The 23190-nt window shown below is 45.4% G+C and overlaps 2 protein-coding genes across 2 annotated transcripts in view; both read left to right on the forward strand.

Moving 5' to 3' along the window:
* Nucleotides 1-353: 353 nt before the first annotated feature.
* trim105 (tripartite motif containing 105) lies at nt 354-7953 on the forward strand. The gene is made up of 7 exons (XM_080840044.1): nt 354-483; nt 1028-1351; nt 2490-2585; nt 4750-4983; nt 5899-5918; nt 6471-6586; nt 6893-7953. The coding sequence occupies exons 2-7, from the start codon at nt 1079-1081 to the stop codon at nt 7444-7446; spliced, it is 1293 nt and encodes a 430-aa protein (XP_080696170.1). The 5' UTR covers nt 354-483; nt 1028-1078; the 3' UTR covers nt 7447-7953.
* Nucleotides 7954-11162: 3209 nt separating this feature from the next.
* The window catches only part of flt4 (fms related receptor tyrosine kinase 4), a 53116-nt gene continuing 41088 nt past the window's right edge, over nt 11163-23190 (forward strand). Inside the window, exon 1 of the mRNA XM_080840045.1 lies at nt 11163-11401. Coding sequence (XP_080696171.1) covers nt 11344-11401 — 58 coding nt within the window. The 5' untranslated portion in view covers nt 11163-11343. The remainder of the gene's footprint in view (nt 11402-23190) is intronic.

Raw genomic sequence — 23190 nt, forward strand, 5'->3', positions numbered from 1 at the left:
TGAACTGACTGAGCTCAGATTGAAATGGCAAAGCCTACATTTGAAATGATGACCCTCGACCCTTATGAAATAAAGTCAATACAAAAATACAAAATAAGAAAAAATCGAATAGCACATTCAGACACCGTCTTTGATTTCAACGTAATGGTAAATAGCCTATGTTGGTCAACGGCTTCGAAATTAAAAATAACAAATGATCATATTTAATATTCACATATGACAGACTATTATATTGTCTACAGCTGTTGAATGTACTGAGCCACTCCGCCGCCTATGTCTTATGTCAACACTCAATAGAACAGAGTGTTCTGTCAACTGTAGGGTACTGAGCAAGTTACATAATTTGAGCCAATCAGCGAAAGTGTACTGTCCGGATTCCTCCCGCGATGTAGCCAACATGTGTGACTGCACCTTGCTGGGATAGTGGCCCACAGGATAAAAAGCGTTTCTCATCGAACAGTTACGCAGTCAGACAATTCACAGGTTTGTAGCAGAACCATGCATGATGTTTGTTTTGTCTTTAACGATAGTCGTCAGATATTTGGTGCTTCAAACAGCGTTTGCGAGCTTGCACATACTAGCTGGCTAGCTAACTAGCTTACCAGCCGCCTGGGCGAATGTTTACAAACAGAAGAGGCAGCGTTAGCTTTACATGTTTTCATGTAGGTGGACAGCAGTGGCCACTGCTACCGAAAGCAAGGACATTGATGTCCATATCAGATAATTATTGACTAATTGGCATTCTGTAAAACTACTCTGAGGGGTTACGTTAAATTGTTTGTAACTGATATCGCAACAAATGTCCCAACATGTTTTTCTTATCACAGTAAAAGGAGAGTGTAACTTAGCAGACGCGACAACTAGCCTAATTATAAGAAACACATTCCCGTCATTTTCTGATGTGCCTTTTAATGAAGTCTCTTGTGGCCGTCTCATAACAATGCTGAGAAAACTATGTTGAGTGGTCAAGCGACCCTTGCTAAGCCCTGACACGTGATGTGTTATGTTCTTATGACTCTTGCGACAGACTTGGGTGTGAAGTGTAAGTGAAACTAAAGGACACCGACACAAAGAAGCCATGGCGTCCAACAAGAGAGTGATGAATCTGAGAGAAGACCTCACTTGTGCCATATGCTGCGACCTCTTCAGAGACCCGGTGATGCTCGGTTGCATGCACCACTTCTGCAAGCGCTGCATCTCAACCTACTGGAAAAATATCCGGGGACCCGTTCCGTGTCCACAGTGTCGCCAGGAGTTCCCCTCTCGACAGTTTCAAACGAACTATTTAGTTGCGGGCCTTGTGGATAAAGTAAGGGCCAGCTCATCGGATGGTTATGTCAAGAATGTTGAGGTAAATATCAAGAGACAATGTAACCTGCTAAATTGCCACTCCATACATTGTAATAACGTTTCAGTGGGCTCTATTATGGACTCAAGGATAACATCAATCTGTTACTCCCCCTCATGTTGACAGACTAAATTAGCCTTTTTTGGAAAAGACACCCTTAAAATGAAATGCATTGTGTGATTCAAACCAGAATTAAACCTACACATCTACATTATTATGTAGCATTACCTATACCTTATTTAACTGAATAAAAAGGAACCCGATAGTCCTGGAAGGAGGGAGTGAGAGGAGGGCCTTTGATATGCAGAAGTGAATCACGTTTCACCACGATTCATAGCCAAGGGTTTCCGCAAACCACAATACAACACAGCACCCCTTCCCTCACTGTTTTCTGATCACTGTTGCAGTAGAATCTCCTATGACTCTATAATCAACATCAGTGGTAATGAAGGCCCATTTTAGCGTAATGGCCCATCGATTCTGCACTGATGAGATTAGTGGCTGTCATCAAACTCAGACTCCACCAGTCAATAACTTCTGTTAAATCTAAAGTATGGTTTTGAGTGTAAAATTGCCAAGGTAAACTTGATTGTAATGCTCACACAGACTTGAATACAATTGGAAAGTTGTAAAGCAGTGTAATGTTTGCATACTGGGATCGGCTGTTTAGGCCAGTTGAGTCCACTGCATAGGCTCAGCCTTATAAGGTGAAATACTCTGGTGAATCACACTACAGTATAGCTGTATCTAAAGACTTTCTATTGGAAAGAAAAATAATACCAAACCTTAACTCAAACAGATTTTATAGGCTGCTTAGACAGATTCACTAATCAGAATAACATATCAGCCTCCAACCTAGGCTATTCATTACAAGCCAAATCCTGCTTAGAGCAAGTGAATTTATTCACCTTGAAATATCACCTAGAAATTGTGTTGACGTAGGGTTAGAAATATCTGGAAAACAAGGCACCAATGGTTTAAATTTATGACAGTTTATTATAGGGTTTAAAAAAAAAACCAGGTTCTATAGCTGCAATTTTGCATTTGTCTGACATGGATATCCATAAATCCCTTTTATTTTGTTCTTATGTAAGTGTGGTAAATGTATTGTTAAAAAAATAATCACATTACACTGTTCCAGAAACAACTCAAAGAGACTCTGGAGTCCCAACGCTCGAAAAGGGAGGACTATATCAACATGATCCGCAAAGACAAAGAGAAGGTTGACACACTAAAGGTTGGTTGTGCTGTGTGTGTGTGTGTGTGTGTGTGTGTGTGTGTGTGTGTGTGTGTGTGTGTGTGTGTGTGTGTGTGTGTGTGTGTGTGTGTGTGTGTGTGTGTGTGTGTGTGTGTGTGTGTGTGTGTGTGTGTGTGTGTGTGTGTGTGTGTGTGTGTGTGTGTGTGTGTGTGTGTGTGTGTGTGTGTGTGTGTGTGTGTGTGTGAGTGAATCAGTGTATGTGTGTGTGCTCGAAACAGGAGTGTAATTTATCCCTGGTGGTCAGTGTTCATTGTTCCTATAGGATCTATGCAAAAGTCAGCCAAATTCAACGAAATTCTATTTTATTTGTGTAATGCCTCACTTAAAAAACCTTGTCATGGAGACGCTAACCAGACAACCAGAGCCCCCCAGAAGAATAACCCTAAATGTAAGGATTGTGTGTAAGATTGTGGTTTGGCCACCTATGACGTTAACTAACCTCTTGTTATTTTTACGTTAATTTGGGCCCAGCGAGTCATTCTGAAGCCAGTGCAGAGACTTGTTCAAACTAAACATGGGTATATGATCCTATCTATATGCCATGTGGAAATACCATAGAGGGTAAGGGTCTGTATTCCTGTGCCTTGAGCAGGGCTATATATCCAACTTTCCAGTAATTTAATGAATCTGTATAGAATGCAGAACAAGCAAAGTCTGCTACGCATGAATTGAAGTTTTATTTAATAACTTGGCTAAATCTTTTTGCTAATTTAATACCATGAGCAAGATACTAAGCGCAGTCATGGGAGGGCTAGCACAATGCTCCCACATACCGCATGATGGCTTTAGTTCATGTGCGACAGACTTTGCAGACGTTGCTGATTGCTTTGCTTGTTGCTCGTCGATGAAATAAGGGGCCACAGAGTTAGTATTCCTCACAGTTGTAAAGAGTGGATTCTGATTATGATTAGGCTATAGCTTTGTAGGAAGTTATTTCATTAAACAGTTGTATGACATTTCTCATCACATAAGTCATATTTTTTATAATTTACAACCAACGTTGTCATTTATGCATCACTGGCATATGAGGAATATGAGATCTTCAAATGTATCAGTATAGGAGAGTATTGCAGCCTCCCAGTGTATTCTTCAATCTGGAGGGCAACCTGTGACGGAAAGGTCATTTCATTTGTCAAATGTATTGATTGGAATTCAGGGGGCAGGGGTCGGAGGTCACCATACTTGAACTGCTACGGAGCCAAAAACTAAATCAAAAAAGGCACACGTACACGTGCATGCTAACGTTCATTGAGATAACAGTTACAGATTCAGATTTGTTCTAAACGTCAGTGTCGAGCTAACGTCACTCTCTAATCACGCACCTGACATCAAACAAATGGGACATGAAGCAGTGAGTATTGCAGACTGTGCTTAATTTTATACCACAATCAGGAGGCCAGAAAAAGCTTAAGCGAATCAAGAGGTATCAAGATAAAGAAAATGCCATAAATACATGTCTGTTATTAAACAGCTAGCAGACTCTGTTGAGAGAGAGAGAGTGTGTGAGTGTGCGCGAGCGTGCCGCTCGAATCTGGTGGATCAGATCGGTGAATCACGAGTATGAGCCATAATTTCAGAAAAATTGACCATTTCTGACTGCACACAAATGCGAGGCAATGCCCTAATGCATCTTTATGAAAGGAAAATAAGAAAATTGAGTTATTGGTCATCTTTATGGGCATGTACTTTTTGCTGTGGGAGGAGTAGTTTTTTGAAGTGAGTGCAAATAAATTACGACACGGCCGCCTGCCATTCTGGTCTCACGCTTCGAATGAATGGAATGTTGACATCATAAAATGTAACTGTTAAAGTATATTAAACGCAGAGTGAATACTAGCGTTGACAAATCAGAGTGGGGTTGTGACAGAAGATCCCCACCCATGGAATGCCTCTTCAATAGAAAAAATGAATGAATTGTTTGACCGGAACTAACTATTGTATAATTGCCATTAGCTTGTCATCCGTCCAGAAGTTGATAAGAGTGAGTGTGCTTCCCTGCCACTGACATTTCGGAATCCCGCTCAAAGTGTTTTTGTCTTAATGATGTGGAAAAAAAGCCCAATTTTGCCTTCAGATGTGCACAGCCTCAGACGTGCTGTTCTCCTCCTGTTTCTCCCCCCCCCCCCCCCCCCCCCCCCGACAGAAAGTGGGTGCGGAGCTGCAGGAGCGTATCCGGGCGGACTTCTACACGCTCCACAGCTTCCTGCAGGAGGAGGAGGCGTCGCTGCTGGAGCAGCTTCGGAGGGAGCAGGAGGAGTGGGAGCAGATACTGCAGCGCCACCTGGAGGTGCTCAAGGGCGCCGTGAGGGAGGTGGAGCGGGCCGTGGGCGCTCTGCAGCAGGCCGCGGACACCATGGACACGAGCGTCCTCGTCGAGGTGATCACTACTCAAGACTTCTGTTCCACAGTGCCCTGCCTCGTTCGTCTCTTTAGACGAGATGTTGACAGCTAGCAAAATCACAGCCGTGACTTATAATACTAATAAGGCACTGTATCATCAGTTAGTGATGACAGCTTACAGGAACATAGTGAAACAAAAATACTTTTTCAAGCCCATAGGTCCATAGTCTCAGGTGCACATGTAAGGGTCTGATTGGCTAAATCCCTCAGAATGTGCTGCAGCGTTGGCAGCTCCAGACCTATTAGCATGAGTCATTTGTTTGAACAAGGTGTTAGCCGTGGGCTAGTCGTTGGTAATAACATTATATAGCATGTGCCATATTGTCTGGCGCAAGATTAACAAATATATATATAAATAACGAAGCCTGATCAAAAGAAAATGGGAAAATGTAAATATAGGTAGCAGCTCATCATCCTCTCCATCCAATTTTTACCTAATCATCTTCGAATCAGAAGTAATTCTGTCCTTGCTGTGTGTAGTGTGAGCATATTATATGACAGCCACTGCTGCGCTCTCATTAGCAGACGGACGTGTTCTGTCAATGATGAGCCTGCTAATAGGAAAGTTGTGGAGAAAGTGAATCTTATTTGAATATCAAAGCATTCTGGGGGTCTGAATTAATCTCTTTAACACACACAGCAGAAGTCTTTTCAGTTCCAACCTTATCTAGGAAATGGACTGAGCTTCTTTACCCATGGTCCACATGTCAGTAGATTGTTATGGAATTGATGAATCCAACTCTTCATGTCAGTAACCCTCTCCTCTCTCTCTCTCTCTCTCTTTTTATCTCTCCCTTTCTCCACCTCCCGGCTCCCCACTCCCTGCCTGTGCCTCATTGTTTGCTCTTTCTCTCTTTCTCCTTTTTTCTCTTTTCTCCATTTTTCCTCCCAGCTCCCAGAATTGAGTTCAAGGTGAGTATATATGTGAATCTGTAACCTCGCATGGGTACCACAAACACCCCAAATGCTACAGAAGATGAATATTTTGAGCACAAAAGATGGGTGGTGTTTTGCACTGCCAAATTCGGCTGAGTTGAATTAGTTTCCTAATTGACGGGGGTGGTGGATCCCTTCAGGGGGAACGGGTCGTCATGGTGCCAGTAGTTTAATGAAAACCGGCGCGGCGCCAACCAAAGTGCCACGGCCCTATGACTGTATAGGCATGCCGGGCCTATCCGTCATCAGGACAAGTCTTTCTGCTATCTCCCCTGAATACCAAAGCCCTAGCAGCTTTCAGCAGCAGAGCAACACACACCAGCCGCCCTGGGCTGAGAAGAGATAGGAAAACAACCCTGTGTTGAGATTTGTTTTTCTTTTTCTCAGCTCCAGATATTTTTGTACTCAAACTCCAGAGATGAGCATGAATATTTTTGCATTTCGAGGAAGAGTTTTTAGTTCACAGTTACTTTCATCTCAAATTCACATAAATAATGAAAGGGATTTTTTTTTCTTCCGTCACTCCAGATCATCACTACAACTCGGTGAAGGACAAGATTTTGACAGTAATGTTTTCAGCAGCAAATATGTGGCTCCGATACAGTACGCCACCTGGAGAAAGATGTTCCAGGTCCTGAAGCCAGGTAATTGTTTCCTTAAAAAGAGTGATCGAAAGCAGTAAGAAGTTGATCCACCATTTGCATTAATGTATTCAGACATCTGTAAGATATCTTTTCTCCCTTGAGAAAAATAAAGTCGTGGAATTTCAGCGAGCCACAGAGTTATACGGGGGCACCTGTTTTTCATGACAACCAGAGGAATGCATATATTGAAGGAATTCTCTGGCACAGAACAGGCACCCCCCCCATAACCGCACACACACATACTGCATACATATTGGATCAGCAACCGTCTCTCAACACCCCTTCCTCTCTCTCTCTCTCCTAAAGGCCCAGCCCCGGTGACCTTCGATGAGGCCACGGCCCATCCTAGCCTCGTCTTATCGCGGGACAGGACGTCCGTGGTGGAGCTGCAGGAGATGCAACCTTACCCGCGCCTCCCCAAGCGCTTCGTCCAGTGCGTCAACGTCCTGGGAGCCCAGGGCTTTGCGTCGGGGCGGCACTACTGGGAGGTGGCGGTGGGCACCAAGCCCAAGTGGGACTTGGGGGTGGCCCTGGAGGCCGTGGACCGGCAGGCCCGGGTCAAGCTCTGCCCGGAGAACGGCTACTGGACCCTGCGGCTGCGCTGCGGGAACCAGTACTCTGCGGGGACGCAGCCATGGACGCCGTTGCGGCTGGTGGCGCACCCGCGGCGCGTCGGCGTGTTCCTGGACTTCGAGGAGCGGCGGGTGTCCTTCTACGACGCGGACGACATGACCCTGCTGACCTCGTTCTGCGACGGACCCAGGGGGAAGGCGTTGCCGTTCGTGAGCACGTGCGTCACCGAGCCGGGCCAGCGGCCGCAGCCCATGCGCTTCGTCCATCTCCCCGTGGAGTTTCTGTGAGGGCGTCGCTCACACAGGCCCTCAGAAGAGAGAGACGTTTCGGCCTTCCGTACTGTACTGTTTCCCCAGTACCGATACGATCCCTATACCGTAGCTGCATACACTAGATCCTGCATTGATCAAAGCTTAGGAAGGTCATGCCCAGGTGCCTTGAAAGTCACGTCATGGAAGAGAGTGTGTTTTAGGAATGTGTGAGAAAGAGAGAGAGAGAAAAGTGCTTCTTTGTGTTTTTATTCTTTGTTCATATCTGTTCAATCGGGTCTAATTGTTATGCTGTATTGTCTTTTTGTATTAAGCACCTTTAAACTCCACAAATCACGTCAGAGGCAATGAAGTCACATGTTGGAGGTGACCAAGTGTTCACTTGATAAGCTGTAAAATGTATGATTTAATTTGGGAATACACTAGCGCAAATTTGTATTTTCTTTTCTCTAGCCAGTGGTATCTCTTTTTTTAATTTGATTTGAAATGAACACTTACAATAAAGCCAGAGTCAGTTCACATTCAGCATGTGGTTAGTTCTGTTATTCCATGCATATCTGTATGCGCTGTGGGTGCGGGAGGGACACACTGCACTGTGTCAGGCTCCAGCGAAATGACAGGAAGTTGTCAAGTGTTTACACCGGTGCTCAGCTTTCCGCCAAAACAACCGGTCCTGCGCCGCACCGCCTAAGAAGCACGTTGGTAGCCCAGACAACCACCGTATTCCCTGCCATCAATGGGCACATCACAGGGCAAAGGCTTCATACTTCCACATACGCTAAGCTGACATTCACTTCTGCATAGACAGTCAGTTGTTATGATGATGATGATATAAACTCATTCCCATTCAAACCCATTCATTCCGCCGTGCTATGAGGAATGCCATACGCTTGTCAAAGAAAAGGCAGGCAGATTGGGGGGGGGGGGGGTGGAGGGGGACGGCCACAAACACTTAAATGAATTATGATGTTCATGTGTTTCTTTGAATGACAGCAGTCAATAAGTATAATTTTACATTTTTTATGGTAAAGGTAACCTTAAATGACTTATTTTGTGATCTGGCGCTATATTTATAAAATTATTATTATTATTTTTTTTTTTTACTTGACCTTCCAGGGGGGGCGGGCGGGGCCGTTCGGGGGGCGGGCCGCCACCCTAATATCATTGTAGGGGAAACACTGGAAGTTGATGGGGGAGGGAGGGGGAGGGGGTGGGGTGTTGTTGGGGTGGGGCACCTGGAGAGGAGTCCTGGATCTAAAGGGTGTGAGGATGAGACTCCTGTTATCTATAAAAACAGACAAGTGCACCAACATCCTACTTCCTCCCTCTTCCCTGCAAAGGGGTCAGGCAAACAGAAGGACAGCCCTGATGCCCCCGACCCCTTTAACTGTCCTCCTGGGGACCTCGACGGACAGGATGTGGTTTGGCCGCCGCTGTCACCGCCGCTGGAACAGGAACCAGCGCCGTCGTCCTCCCCAGGGTTAGATTTTTTAAAACATTTTAAAACAACACGGAGGAGGAAAACCATTATTTAAATCAGCAGTATTACACATACCCCCCCCAACACCCACTCAGACCTATTAGCATTCCGACGCGAAACACGACACGGAACACGCCGTAGCAACAAAAATAGTGGAGCAAAAATGAAATGTTCCTGTTTATTTATTTTCCCCTGTTATTCTTTTATTACTCGGCTGTGCTCCCCAGCATATTCACACAGACGATGCACATTACCAGCCAGACTAACCCTGAAGTAAGCCGATCCACTCCAGGGCCTGCTATGTGGACTGTAAAAGAAAACGCCTTGCGGGCTCGGCGGGGGGTATAGGCGGCCCTTTGGCAGGCTTCGAGGCGAGCAACTGACCTGTGACACATCCTTCCGATGATGGTGAACGACGACGGCGACCACAGAACAGGAAGGGGCTGATGGAGTCACACATGGCGCTTCAAGGCCTGGACCTTGAGCTCAGTCCCTTGAGGCCTCTGGGAGATGGGGCCTTTTTGGATGGGCACTAATCTTACTGTTACTGCTATCATTAAACAGTTTTTACATTTTTATGTAAAGTTGTTATTATTGTAATTATATTATTGTATAGTGTTGGTTAGCTGTCATCATGGTGGTGCTGCTGTTGCTGTTGACCTATTTAATATGTATTAAAAGTGATTTGTATGTTTGGGTTATTACTAGTATTACAACAGATAACACATGTATTGTGCAAATCTATTACTCCTCTACTGTCTAAATGGAGGAAATGTTTCTTTCCTCAGCGTTTCTTGTTTTTGTTTTTAGTAGCAGCAGGTACTTTTAATTGTATCCAGTCAAAGGCAGCAATGGCTTGTTTGGGGTGAGAGGGGTCCTACCCTGAGGGGAGGACCAACAAGCAAGGCTTAAAATAATATTGAAACATGCACTTTCACTTGTTATTCCTCACAGTTATAAGGAGCAACACTGTGTTCCTTCTCAAACCTTTCATCTAGCACACAGGGAACCCAAGGAAGCTCAATGGTGGGTATTACAAAGTTTGGTTTGAACAGAGTACACAAGACTACTCTCTCACTCTGTGCAACCATGACAAGATTCATGAACATCAATGTAATGTTTCTTATTGCAAAAGCACCATTTTAAGTGTTTGCACTTTCTAACCTCACAAACTGGAGCATGTCTCAGAGATGAGTATCAACTGTGACACTTAATAAGAAGCATTTGATAGATTAGCTGATGTACCAGACATATTATAATAGCAGACTGATTAAGGTTCTGATGTTTTGTATTATTGATGCTTGATGCTTGCACACACACACACACACAAATATTTAAAGCAACCACATACATACTGTGTATTAATAGTTATGTACATTAACACAGACATAGACGCACACACAGACACACATTCAAACTCACACCCTCAGTCATACCACACACAAAGAACGGACTTCACGTGACTGTGGTTCTGCACATGTATTTCTTTATATAATTATGTTTCAGACTAGGCTTGTTTCATATAAATTAGAAACGACGGCCTTTTCACCAAGGACATACAGGCAGAGATGCCCACGCAGATGGTTCTCATTCACAGTTTTAAGAAGTCCCTACAGAAAAGGGTTTCTGGGCAATGTGGTGGTTGTGCTAAGAGGTTGGACAAAAGGGGGGAAAAATGTCAAATTTGTTTTGTTGGATGCGTTCACTTATAACCATATGAACAGATCAAAAAAGAGAGAGAAAGACGGAGCATTTATGTTGTTGGTTCTCCATATGGAAATACGCCAAACGCTGGAAGGTGCATTTTTGGCCAACATGAATCAAATAAACGTCGTCAAAGTTATTGTAAATCTGACACATTTGCATTGTGAATGTAAACTTGACATATCCGTATGTGACAATTATATACATGTGAAACCGTTTACTTCTAGATTAAGTTGTCCGAAGAAAACTCATCCATTGTTCTGACACCTTCATAAGTCTCACAGAGTGAAAACTCATCCATTGATCTGACACTTTCCTAAGTCTCACAGAGTGAAAAAGGATGTTTGTTTTTTTTCTCTAGGAGGAACTTTTTGGATGTTGCCTGCAACTCCACAGTGCGTCTGAACGCAAGGGGTGGATGCGCTTTGCAGTCACGAGCGAGGGAAAAGGAAATCATTGTGGACCCATTCCGATCCTCATGAATCTTAGCAGCAGGAAAAGCGCACTTCTTTTAGCGTGACAATTCACACATACTCCATTGCCAGACTGATGCAAGTGAGTGAGTGAGTGAGAGAGATAGAGGCGCTCCAGAGAAGCTCACCTGGTTGTCCATGCACGGAGTTACTTACTTTCCTCTACTTCCCCGCTCTTCATTGCGTTTTTGACACCATCAAAACACTGAGTTTGTTTAAAAAAAACATCGAATCATTCGAGGACTGGGAAATCTGGAAATGAAGAGAGACTTTACGATTTTCTGTCGGATTTGGATTGGGATCGCTTATGCCTCAGGTAAGAATGCAAGTCTCCAGTTTGAAGTATAAAGCAAAAGTTTTGGACAGTCCTGCGTGGGACTGGAACGTTTCCCTGCGCGTGTTATCAAAACGCGACGTCCCAGGTTTAACTTTCACCTGGAGTTTGACAGATTCATGCACGTCAGGTTAGCTCGTCGTAATTACTGATAGATAAACATTTCTGTAATAATATGTACACTGAGGCCTGTAACTAGCCTACTAATTGATACAAAAACGTAACGCTCCGTAAACCAGTGCGTTTGGTAAAATAAAATAATCCTGTTTACGTTGATTATGTGATTGTTTTTTGAGCAACTAAAAATTGGTGGTCCTATAATGCGTGTTTGTTGGTATTCAGTCATGTTGTCCTACTGTAGTTGACAGTGTAATGTTTCGTTCGTTTCATTCATAATTGCATCCAGTTGCATTGACTCTGTTATGCTCAGCCTTGATCGGTAAACTCCGTGGTTCTCATACTATCTTGGCAGCTTGGGTGGTCTGTTCTATTTCAGGATGGGTCTATTTCGAATTCATTTTCCAAATTCACCTGAAAATCAGTTTATTATTTATTTTTGTAAGTGTTTTATTCTACTCTTTGCGTGGGGTTGGAAGAGCCACTTTGATAAGTTAGAAGAAGAGAACAGTGACCACGGCCGCAGGTTGATGGTCCAGAGGACAAGGTTAATTAATCACACTCAGTTGCAAAAACCGAACTATTTGTCCGTTTCTTTGAGCACTAGGGGGAGTCTTAACGTTCACCTTAGTGACCCAAATCAATAAACCTAATTAACACCAGGTCAGACATTTCCACAGGAAAATGCTAATTTACACCCAACAAACTCTGCTTATCTGAATGGTAAGGTTTGATTCTAGTAAAAGCTGCACCTGGCTTGTACGCTCATGACAGCATACCGATTGGTAATCCTGCACTGATCGATAATGCATCAGAACCTCACTCACACATTTTGAAGAATATAGTCCAGTCAGCACTTTTGGACAGCAGCAAGTAGGCCTGCATCTTGTGCAAGATCAGCTCGCATATTTAGCATCCTGGAACACGGGCCTATCGCGTCATCTGCCAATGCAGTGTTTTGGTCTACTTGTAATTGCACATTTTCTGCCTTTTACTGTCACCACTAAGGCATTTATGGCACAGACTGATATCTGAATGTGTGCGCAGCTGTGGTGTGGTAGCTGCATGATCTCTAGGTATTAAACTGCCACTGGCACAAATATCTTTTTGTCTGTCCATTCCCATCTCCAGAACTAACATTTCTTCTCTTGCCAGCTGAGCTATTGCCTGTTGTTCAGAATTCCATCATTGGAGAACTTGAGTGTGTAGTAGGAGTCAGATTTGGAAGATCACAGAGATAGGCCTTTATTGGTTTCACTCGGGAATTTAGTTTCTCACCCCTCGAAAAGCCCACTCCACTGTGGCTGAAACCGGACTCGCAGCAGGGGGTCACTGGGAGATGTTTACAGCCAATTGAAATCAAGATTGGCCTAGGCAAAGCCAACAAAAACGTCTAACACCCCTTGGTGGATTTTAGACATTGTGCTCTGTTCCTGGGAGACCGGTGAGATCTGTGTGCCGGGCCCTCCTCGAGTATCTGGTTCTTTCGGCCTCAGAGGCCCATAGGAATGGATAGGAATTCTGCTGTTCTTTTGGGAATGGTCCGAAGAACCACTTCTTAGGCCAGCGCACGACGAGGTGAAAACATGACGAAACGATAGAGCAAGACACTCAGTCATTGCAGGTGTCAGTTTGTGCGGCTCGAAGAGGCTTCGAGAGGGAATCGCCGTTGCTCAGGCGTTGTTACTAGGGTGAGCATAACACCGGCAGGGAAGACTCCCTATAGAAGGATGGACTCTCTCAACACATGCCATCCTCCGCCAGAAGACATGGAGCGCATGTGTCCGAGCGAGATGTCTCGAACTAATTCAGACCAGATGCTGCTGAGATGACCTCATGTTTTGCACCTCTGTCTGTCTCACTTCACCCCCAACACCCCCCCCACCCCCCCACCCCAACCCCCTCCATTTAAATGTAACGCAACCACAGACATTTAGGAGGAGCTGCACATCTAGCAGTCATTGTCTCTCTGGGTGTGTGACACGTCTTGCTTTAGGAGTTGGTAAAGCGCTTTGAAAACGGCCGATGTTCTGGAGTGATCCACGGACACCGTCGGCTTTGATTCAGCTTCAAGCAGCTGCCTTTGTGCCTGGCGCAGAAAGTGATTTTCAGCACGTCGATGTGATGAGCATCTGGAAGCAGCCACTGCTGGGATACTGACTGTTTCTCTCTTTGCGAAACGATGTACCCTCACTGCGAAATGTAAGTCAAACTCAATGTGACAGCAAGTCGACACACAGCAGTATTCACGAGTCAGACATTCATTTCAAAAGGAATAAATATGGGTCTCTATATGTCAGCTGGTGAGGATGTCTCTGTTCTCCCCTGGTGGAAACCTAATGCACAGGACGATAGGCTGTTCATCTTTTAATCTCCACACCCATTTACTTTGCTGTCCTTCAGAAAAGATGCCTGCTGATTTGGTTCCTGTCAGGCTGGTGAGTCACTGTCTGCAGAGCATTCACCTCAGAGGCAGCCTCTCCTTCTCCTGAGCTGTGACAGTGACAGCCATTAGCTCACTTCAGGGTTTGCAGACCACAGTCATGGTCCTACTGACATAGGAGAGAAAGAGAGAGAGAGAGAGAAACTGAGAAGGAGAGAAGAAGAGAGAGAGTGAAAAAGAAAATAAGAGATAGTGAGAATGACATTGTGAGAGAGCGAGAAAAAGTGTGTGAGAGAGAGAGAGAGAGGGTGAAGGAGATAATTAGAGATAGTGAGAATGTCATTGTGAGAGAGCGAGAAAAAGTGTGTGAGAGAGAGAGAGAGAGGGTGAAGGAGATAATTAGAGATAGGGTGAATGAGGTTGTTAGAGATAGAAATAATGAGAGAGAGAGTGAAGGAAAGGGTTAGATGAGAGAGTGAAAGAGTGAAACAGCACACGAGAGAGAGAGAGAGATAGTAAGGTTCGCATATTTGAAGAACCTAACAAGCATAACAACATCATGCATGTTCTATCTGATAATGGTCTGAGTGAGAGAAGAGTGGAAATTCACCACCCCCCCTCCCCCTCCTCTCCTCCCCCGCTTCCTCTCCGTACCCCACCTTTCTGCCTCAGCAGAGGGTGATCCGATCGCTCGTCGCTAACCCCACCGGAAATATTAGCAGGATAAGTGGCTCCTAACCTCCGGTGATGAGCCTCATTTGGAATTTAGGGAAGGGGGCTGTCAAGAGGCTCTCCGGCTAGAAACTACCGCTCATCGTGATTATTGCTCCCAGCAAAATGGAAAATGGAGATAGAAAAAACAAGATCAGCTCTCTCACACGCTCTTGCCTGGAGTGCAGGTACTTTCTATAGACCAAATGGAAGGCGAAGATTTGCCTGCATATAGAATGTGACCCGGGAGTTATCCAAACATGTAAAGCACAACCAAAAACACGGAATGAAATAGCGATGCGAAGAACGTGGCGTGAAATCGGTGGCTCAGCTTTCAACAGTGAAGCAGATGCTTCAGCCCCGTCCGTCAAACTCCCCTGAATTCCCACCCGACATGCCTGTCCATGTTCCTGACACCGCAGACTGCTTTTACTGGCCTTCTGAACAGCCTTCAGTCCTCATCCCTCAAGCTTGAGGAGATCAGCAGCACAGATGTCCTTTACCCCTCTGGAGCAGATGCAGTACAGATACTGCAAACAGCTCAACGTGGCTGGGCTCAGGAGAGACGTACGGCTCAGCTTCGTGGGGAGTCATATTGATTTTCTGCCCACGCGTCTCTGTGCATCATGGGAAGAGCGCTGAGGGCCGTAAGGGGTGGCGAGTGTTGGGTTTCCCTGGTCAGTGATAGTGCGTGCCCCTGTCACTGGAGGTCAGCGAGGGTTCATGGGAAAGAGAGAATTGGCAAGGCCTGAGGAAATTGCCAGTTATACTCCACCACCACCCCCCCCCATCCCCCCCGCCCCCACCAGAACCCCCCCAACGTCGCCATCACCATCCCCATGCATCAAATCTCCTTTTTGGCCATAGCTATTGTGTCCTATGACCCATCAGCTGGCTTATCACAATTCAGTTCTTTTTGCCTTTTCTTGAATATTAGGTCATGATTTAGGAAGTGTGCACGTCAATAGCGTCCCAAACCCGAAATCGACTGATAACAGTCTAAAAACATTTTCGGTAAGTGTCTTGCAAAAAAAAAAAATCAATAAAAAAACAGATGTTTGTTGTTTTCTGAGGCTAGAGAGCCACTGGAGTTGTCGTCGGTGATGAAGTGCTACGGTCTGGAAGTGTTCAATTGCTTTATTTTTCTCTGCCTCCCTCCCTATCTCTGTTCTCCCTCTTCTCTCCCCTGCCATAAGTGCCTTCCACAGGGCACAGGCTCCAGAGTGTGGGCTCGAGATAGCCACAGGGAAATTATTTGTGAATGAATGTGATGACAGGCGAAAAAGGGAATGGCCGTGAGGAAGACACACACACACACACACACACACACACACACACACACACACACACGCACACACGCTGTCCTCGGGCCCGCCGGCCCTCAGGTGCAGGAAGACTTAGCCAGTGGTCAGGGCCAGAGCCAGTGGAGAGGAAACCAACTCATACTCCCCAACAGCCCCCATCCCTCTACATGCACACACACACACACACACACTCAAACACACACACACTCAAACACACACACACACACACACACACACACACACACACACACACACACACACACACACACTCAAACACACACACACAATACACACATACATACAGGTATAAACATACACACACACACACACACACACACATCCAGGTAAACCCATACACACACACATAACAGGAGGCATACACACACACACACACACACACACACACACACACACACACACTCACTTACAAAGAGGCATACACACATACCCACACAAATGCTCACACATGTACATATAACCACACACATGCACAAACAAACAGACACACACACACACATACACAAATATACAGACATACACATTCAAACACACAGATACAAACACGTGCAGACGTACACAGGTTTATTCACACATCGTCACACACTCAAACCTTCAAACATGGACGACTCAAACACTCACGCTCACACACACTCACACAGCATCCGCACTTCACACTCACTCCAGAGACAGGAAATAGGAAGGGTCTACGACAAGGAAGACAGGTCTTCATAAAGACACACACCCACGCACACACGTGCACGCACACACACACACAGGGCCACTCACACTAGATTTCATCCTCCCTTTCAGTGACAAAGAATCAAAGAGAGTCTCTCTGGCCTTGAGTCCAAAGGAAGGAGCACTTTGTGACTGGTGTTTCTTTCTCTTTTTTTTTTTGTTCTTTCTTTTGTCTCGTTTTTTTTGTTCGTTCTTTTCCCTTTTTCTTTTGCTCTCTTTTTCCACGGGGGGGGGGGGAGGGGGGGGGCGGAGGACTTTGCTGACTCCACAGCCCTGAGAGGAGGTCTGCTGTGTGGCCTAGCTGCCCTCCTGCCTGCTCTCCGGACGCGGGGCTATTTCAGAGCCCGGTCGCGTCTCCTCTCAGCACACATTGTGTGACTGGGGGCGATGGAGGATGGCCTTGTCAAAGCTTTGGAAGAGCAAAAAAAAAAAAAAAAAAGAAAAGAGGAGAGGAAAGAAAAAAGTGACGTGTCCCACTTCACCAGCAAAGTGCAAAGCTGTTCCCCACCCCTCATCTCTGCGCAGTGACCAAAACTTTTCCATAGGAGATTTTTGGATCAGGATTTATAACCTATCCTGGTCTTGTTAAGTGAATCCTAAAGCAGGTTTTTTTTTTTTCATTTTAGTGAGTTGGACTGCTCTATGGCAAATACGCGGCTTTTGTTCAGGCAGTCACTGGTGAAAATGAGTGAAAATGAGTGGGAATTGTTTTTTAAAGTCTTTGGAAGCTATTTTATTTTATCGGGTGGATTACTATATTTCAGGATGGCATCGTTTGCAGCAGACCCCGAAGAGTTGTGGGTTTTAAACAAATGAGCCTTCAACTCTACCCTGATGAAAGGACTGCAGTGCATTCGGGAGGTTTCCCCCGATGTGCCATTATCTCTGAGCGGTTTATCCTTTGCCCAGAATCTCTTTACAATATCACAGAGAGGCAAATGCCAACTGCTTCTGCTGCCCTGTAGTTACCTTGAGGTAAAAAAAATTCAGTTTTAAAAGTTTAAAAGAGTTCTGGAGTTTCACCTTTGGTCAAAGTAATGTTGATGTGCTGGCATGGAAGGCGCTGCTGCGGTGGGCTTCAATCAAAGCCTGGCCAAACAAACACTAAAACTGCGCTTGTGAGAAAACCACCAGAGGCACTCTGCAAAGCTCTCGGCGCTGGGCTGCTCGAGAGACCGCCAGAGACCTGGAGAGAGAGAGTAAGAGAGAGAGAGAGAGAGACAAACAGAGAGAGAGTGAGAGAGTAAGAGAGAGAGAGAGAGAGACAAACAGAGAGAAAGAGAGAGAGAGAGCACGAAAGGGAGGGAGTGAGAGAGAGTAAGGGAGAGAGGGGGAGCAAGAGAGAGACAAACAGAGAGAAAGAGAGTGAGAGAGTAAGAGAGAGAGAGAGAGAGAGAGAGAGAGAGACAAACAGAGAGAAAGAGAGTAAGAGAGAGAGAGAGAGAGACAACCAGAGAGAAAGAGAGAGAGAGAGAGCACGAAAGGGAGGGAGTGAGAGAGAGTAAGGGAGAGAGGGGGAGCAAGAGAGAGACAAACAGAAAGAAAGAGAGAAAGCCTCGATAAATTGAAACGGAGCCAATGAACACATTTCACAGACGGCAAGAACAAGTCTTGGGTGAGACGGACAAGAGAAGGTCAAATGTCAATGGCTGACGACAGGATAAAGCTGCAAAGTTCACTCGGCCACTATTTAGGTCATGGTGGAGTGGTGCGTCTCTTCCTGTAATACAAGGCCCAGTGGCGGTACTCTCAGAGCGTGTCCTCTCCTTTCTCTCCTTGCCCTTCACCAGCTCTGATTTTATCATTTTGAAGGGGTTGAGAAAACACCACGTCGTTGCCGTATAGTCTCGTTCATTAGATCATTTGTTCGCTGTGCACGCCCGCACGCCCATGGAATATTTATGTGAGCTGCAGCTCCTTGGGGAGCCCAAACACATGGAGGTTAGATCCCTGCAAAACGCTCAAAACAAGCCCAGGAGTCGAAATGATGCGTTCAATATGTAGATTCCACCCTGTCCAATGCACTACGCTGCATGGGTGCGGTTGCGAGTGTTGGCAAATAGACACAAGCCATAAAGACGTTGCTTCTGGTTTTCCCTCCAGCTAAATGTAGTTATGCTCTGGAAGGATATATAAGCAACTCTTATGGACAGCATTTACTGAGAAATATCACCACCTCTCAAACAATGGATATTGGTTATTGGTCAGTGGCCCATTGGTCAGTGGCTCATTGGTCAGTGGCTCATTTGTCAGTGGCTCATTGGTCAGTGGCCCATTGGTCAGTGGCCCATTGGTCAGTGTCCCATTGGTCAGTGGCTCATTGGTCAGTGGCCCATTGGTCAGTGGCTCATTGGTCAGTGGCTCATTGCTCAGTGGCTCATTGGTCAGTGGCCCATTGGTCAGTGGCTCATTGGTCAGTGGCTCATTGGTCAGTGGCTCATTGGTCAGTGGCTCATTGGTCAGTGGCCCATTGGTCAGTGGCCCATTGGTCAGTGGCCCATTGGTCAGTGGCTCATTGGTCAGTGGCTCATTGGTCAGTGGCCCATTGGTCAGTGGCCCATTGGTCAGTGGCCCATTGGTCAGTGTCTCATTGGTCAGTGGCTGAAAGAGTCAGCCTGAAAGAGACTAAACAACTATGAGGAAAGGAAATGCGGCAGGCAACTTTTCACTGCTTCCCTGAGAGGGAAGTGATGAGGAGAAAATGCAGGAAAACAGGAAATTCACCCTGGGGGTGTGGGGAAGGGAGGCGTGTGTGTGTGTGTGTGTGTGTGTGTGTGTGTGTGTGTGTGTGTGTGTGTGTGGCGGGGGGAGTATTTGCTTCTATCAAAGCCTCCACATTCATCCTTTCACTTCGGGATGGCCCCTCTAGTTCCTCTGGCCTTCACAGCCTTGCTCACGGGGAAAAGGAAAACAGGCTTTGTGTGTTTCAGAGAGAAAAAAATGGTAGAGACCCCCCCCCCCCCCACACACACACAGACACATGCACACACACACACACACACACACACGCTCGCGCACACCACTACCACCACCACCACCACCTTCCTCCATACCCCCCAACCTGAGCAGGCACATGATTTATCTACTGTCTGCGGCCGACTCGCATGTCAAAATACACAAGACAGCTTGACTTCAGGCCCCCTCGGCTGAGACGAATGGATGTTACAAAGCCTTGCCTTTACTCATCAAAGAGAATTAGGTTCAAGCCAGGCTCACTGGAGGGAGCTGGCCACCGATTGGCTGATGGGTGTGGTGTCAGTGGAACGTGTAAATTATTTCCACAATATGCGTCTACAAAGTGTAAACTCTGACCTCCCATATGTACAGTATCCGTACATTCTTAACGCTGTTGTCAACTTAAAGCCCTGGTCTGAGACAGGTTGTTTACAAGACTGTAATGATAGATGTTATCTCCAAGGCCCTTCTCTAAATGATGTATATACCGTAGTTTATGCACTGATTGACAGACACGTTTGAATTGAAACCAGGAACGTGCCGTGTGCAAAAGGGAGCTCACTTGGTGTCACACTCAGTCTTAATGAAAGGTTTATAACCTAGCCCAATTCGTTTTTATTTCTGGTTTCACTCACCCATTTAATGTAAAGTAAACACTAGTGCCTCCACAGCAGAGCAATGCTTTGTCAGGCCCTCGGAAACCACACGTCGGGCTAAATAACCATTTGTGTTCTGCACGGGGAGTATAATACTCTTATATAAATACAGAAAAGCCTTCCCTTTAGGTTTGGGTGCCAATCATTCTAGAGTTTTATAAAAAAAAAACTAAAAAAAGAAGTGTTCAGACGTTTACAGTCACATCATATGCAGTGTTTTCCTTAATAAGATCTAAGATAGGTTTACATGTTTAGACATGGCTTCATGAAGCTGACTGTTATAGTGCAATACTTAATCAAGAACAGGAAACAATAGGCTGCGAAACCATAACGAAAGGCTGTTGTTTGTTCAGAAGCTCGTGGCCGAACTTCTCACTCTGAGCAGCGCTCTGATTCATGCGCCCGCGTTCAGTCCTGTGCCGGCTCTATAAGCTCAGGACTGCGTTTTGGGAACAGTGTCTATTTTCAGAGCTAGCCATGCAGTGCTAGAGGTGGTGAAGGAATAGTTTGGGGTCTGTCTGGGACCTTTCAACAGCCACAGATATTTAGGACTTTTTATTTGAAGATACAGTTACTTAAATAGCTGCCAAACAACATCTCTGGAACTATATATATGAGTATAAGCTCATATATAATACATGTGTTCCATTATGGATTATGTAAGAGATTTACGATTTATGAAGACATGGGTTTAGTAAAACATTAGGTGTTGCTTAAAGTTGGATTTAAAAAACTGAACATATAGCTTCATGCTGTCTTCCATTCTAGTTCTTGTTAACACAGTTTTAGAAAAGGTCAAACACACTGAGACAGTACAGCAAAAAAAGAACAGTGTGAGATTGAGTCCTGTTTGAAAAATACTTCAGAAATGTGTGATATCTATCATCTCTCACCGTGAATGAACTCCCTAATCTCTCATGTCTGGTCATATAATAGTTTATAGGTATACATTAAACTCACGTTCTGACAGTCTTTCACTTCCAGGTGGCTGACTCCAAGGCTCCAAGGTCTTTGTTAGTGTGGAAATATATATATCCATATGGAAGAGACTGACATCTGGCTCACACACATGAATTCGTAGCTGTCACAAGCCAAATCCATGCTGGAATGGGAAATATATATTTATATATGAACTGGTCTTGGAGCTCGCTGAAGAACATTAAGAAATGGCCAATGGCATGCGGTCTGTGTTATCATTCATTCACAAGAGCATATCCAATTTATCTAGATAATCACCTATAGCTGTGCTAAGGGACTGTTTGGTGTGCTTGTCCTTGTGTGCGTCCCTGTGTGTGCTTGTATGTGTGTGCGTTAATGTGTGACTGTGTGTGCCTTTGTGTGTGTGTGTGTGTGTGTATGTGTGTGTGTGTGTGTGTGTGTGTGTGTGTGTGTGTGTGTGTGTGTGTGTGTGTGTGCCTTTGTGTGTGTGTGTGTGTGCGTTAGTGTGTGTCTGTGTGTGCCTTTGTGTGTGTGTGTGTGTGCGTTAGTGTGTGTCTGTGTGTGCCTTTGTGTGTGTGTGTGTGTGTGTGTGTGTGTGTGTGTGTGTGTGTGTGTGTGTGTGTGTGTGTGTGTGTGTGTGTGTGTGTGTGTGTGTGTGTGTGTGTGTGTGTGTGTGTGTGTGTGTGTGTGTGTGTGTTGTGGCTGAGGATATGAGTCTTCCTCCTTTACAACTGGATAAGATCTGACACTATTCATGCCAAAAGCACCTTAATGACAAGCCATGAATCTCCCCATGCTCCGGAAAGATCTATCACCAGATTGATCAAATAAAAGATAGATAGAAAGAAAGAGAGAGAGAGAGAGAGACTAGGAGAGACAAAAACAATGGGATACAGAAAGAGAGAAAAACAGACAGCACTAACTTCCTCTCAGGGTGGGGTGTGTGTGGGGTTATCCATCATTCCCTGCTATCCAACTGGTCTGGAAAAGTGAGAGTGTATTATTTGAAATTGTGATATGCAGTAGGTGGCAACGGTCCAAACACAGACATGACAGTGTACTTTGCCAAAGGATTTACAGTGCATTGATAATCTGTGGATGTATGTATCAGTGCTCTGCAGCTGTTGAAATCACACCGCTGGGTATCTTTAAGCATTACACGCATTCAGCCCCCCCCCCCGCCTCCCACCATTTACAGAAAGATATAATCTACAGGCAACATACAGTATGGAGACATGGTTCACTGAGCTCCCTGTATGTAGGTCAGATGGGGAGCTTGAAATCGTAGAGACTTGCAAAGCTGGCTTTTCCTTTACATTGAGAACCCCCTTATACCCCACCCCCCATCCCCCCCCAATTAAAGCTGTTTATGTCCCTGGGAGGTGCTGGCCAACTGTTAAATGAGAGCAAGTGGGAAATAAAAACTTCACACTTGGTTAAATGAGCCAAAATGTATGCAGGTTCAGCTGGGGGGCGAAACGGTCAACCCTCACCCACACCCCTCCCTCGCCAGGAGCAAAACCCAAGCTATTTGAAACATTTATCGGCAGAGTGTACGCTACCACGGTGTCGGCGCCCGTTTCTCGGCCTGTCCAATTTAAAATTCCTCGCTGCCCGCTTGAGAACCTAATCATATTCCAGTTGTTTTCTCAACCCCTCCATGCAACTGATTTATTCCCCCTCCCAAGAGATACATGCCCTCTTTTCATCTTTTTCCTCTGTGGAATTTGTGTGAATGCTGTTTGAATAAGTTAAGCATGATGAGTTAAGCATGATGAGGGGGAGAAAAAAACTAAAAAAAAATGTACTGGACAGCTGGCTAGGTGTAGGCAGTTCTAAACGATGCAAGGTTGTCTTTTTTTGGGACAACACATCCTTCTTCTTGCTTTGAGGAAGAGTTATGGGTGTGTGTGTGTGTGTGTGTGTGTGTGTGTGTGTGTGTGTGTGTGTGTGTGTGTGTGTGTTGGG

The sequence above is a fragment of the Sprattus sprattus genome (genome assembly GCF_963457725.1).
Source record: "Sprattus sprattus genome assembly, chromosome: 6".
NCBI lineage: Eukaryota > Metazoa > Chordata > Actinopteri > Clupeiformes > Clupeidae > Sprattus > Sprattus sprattus.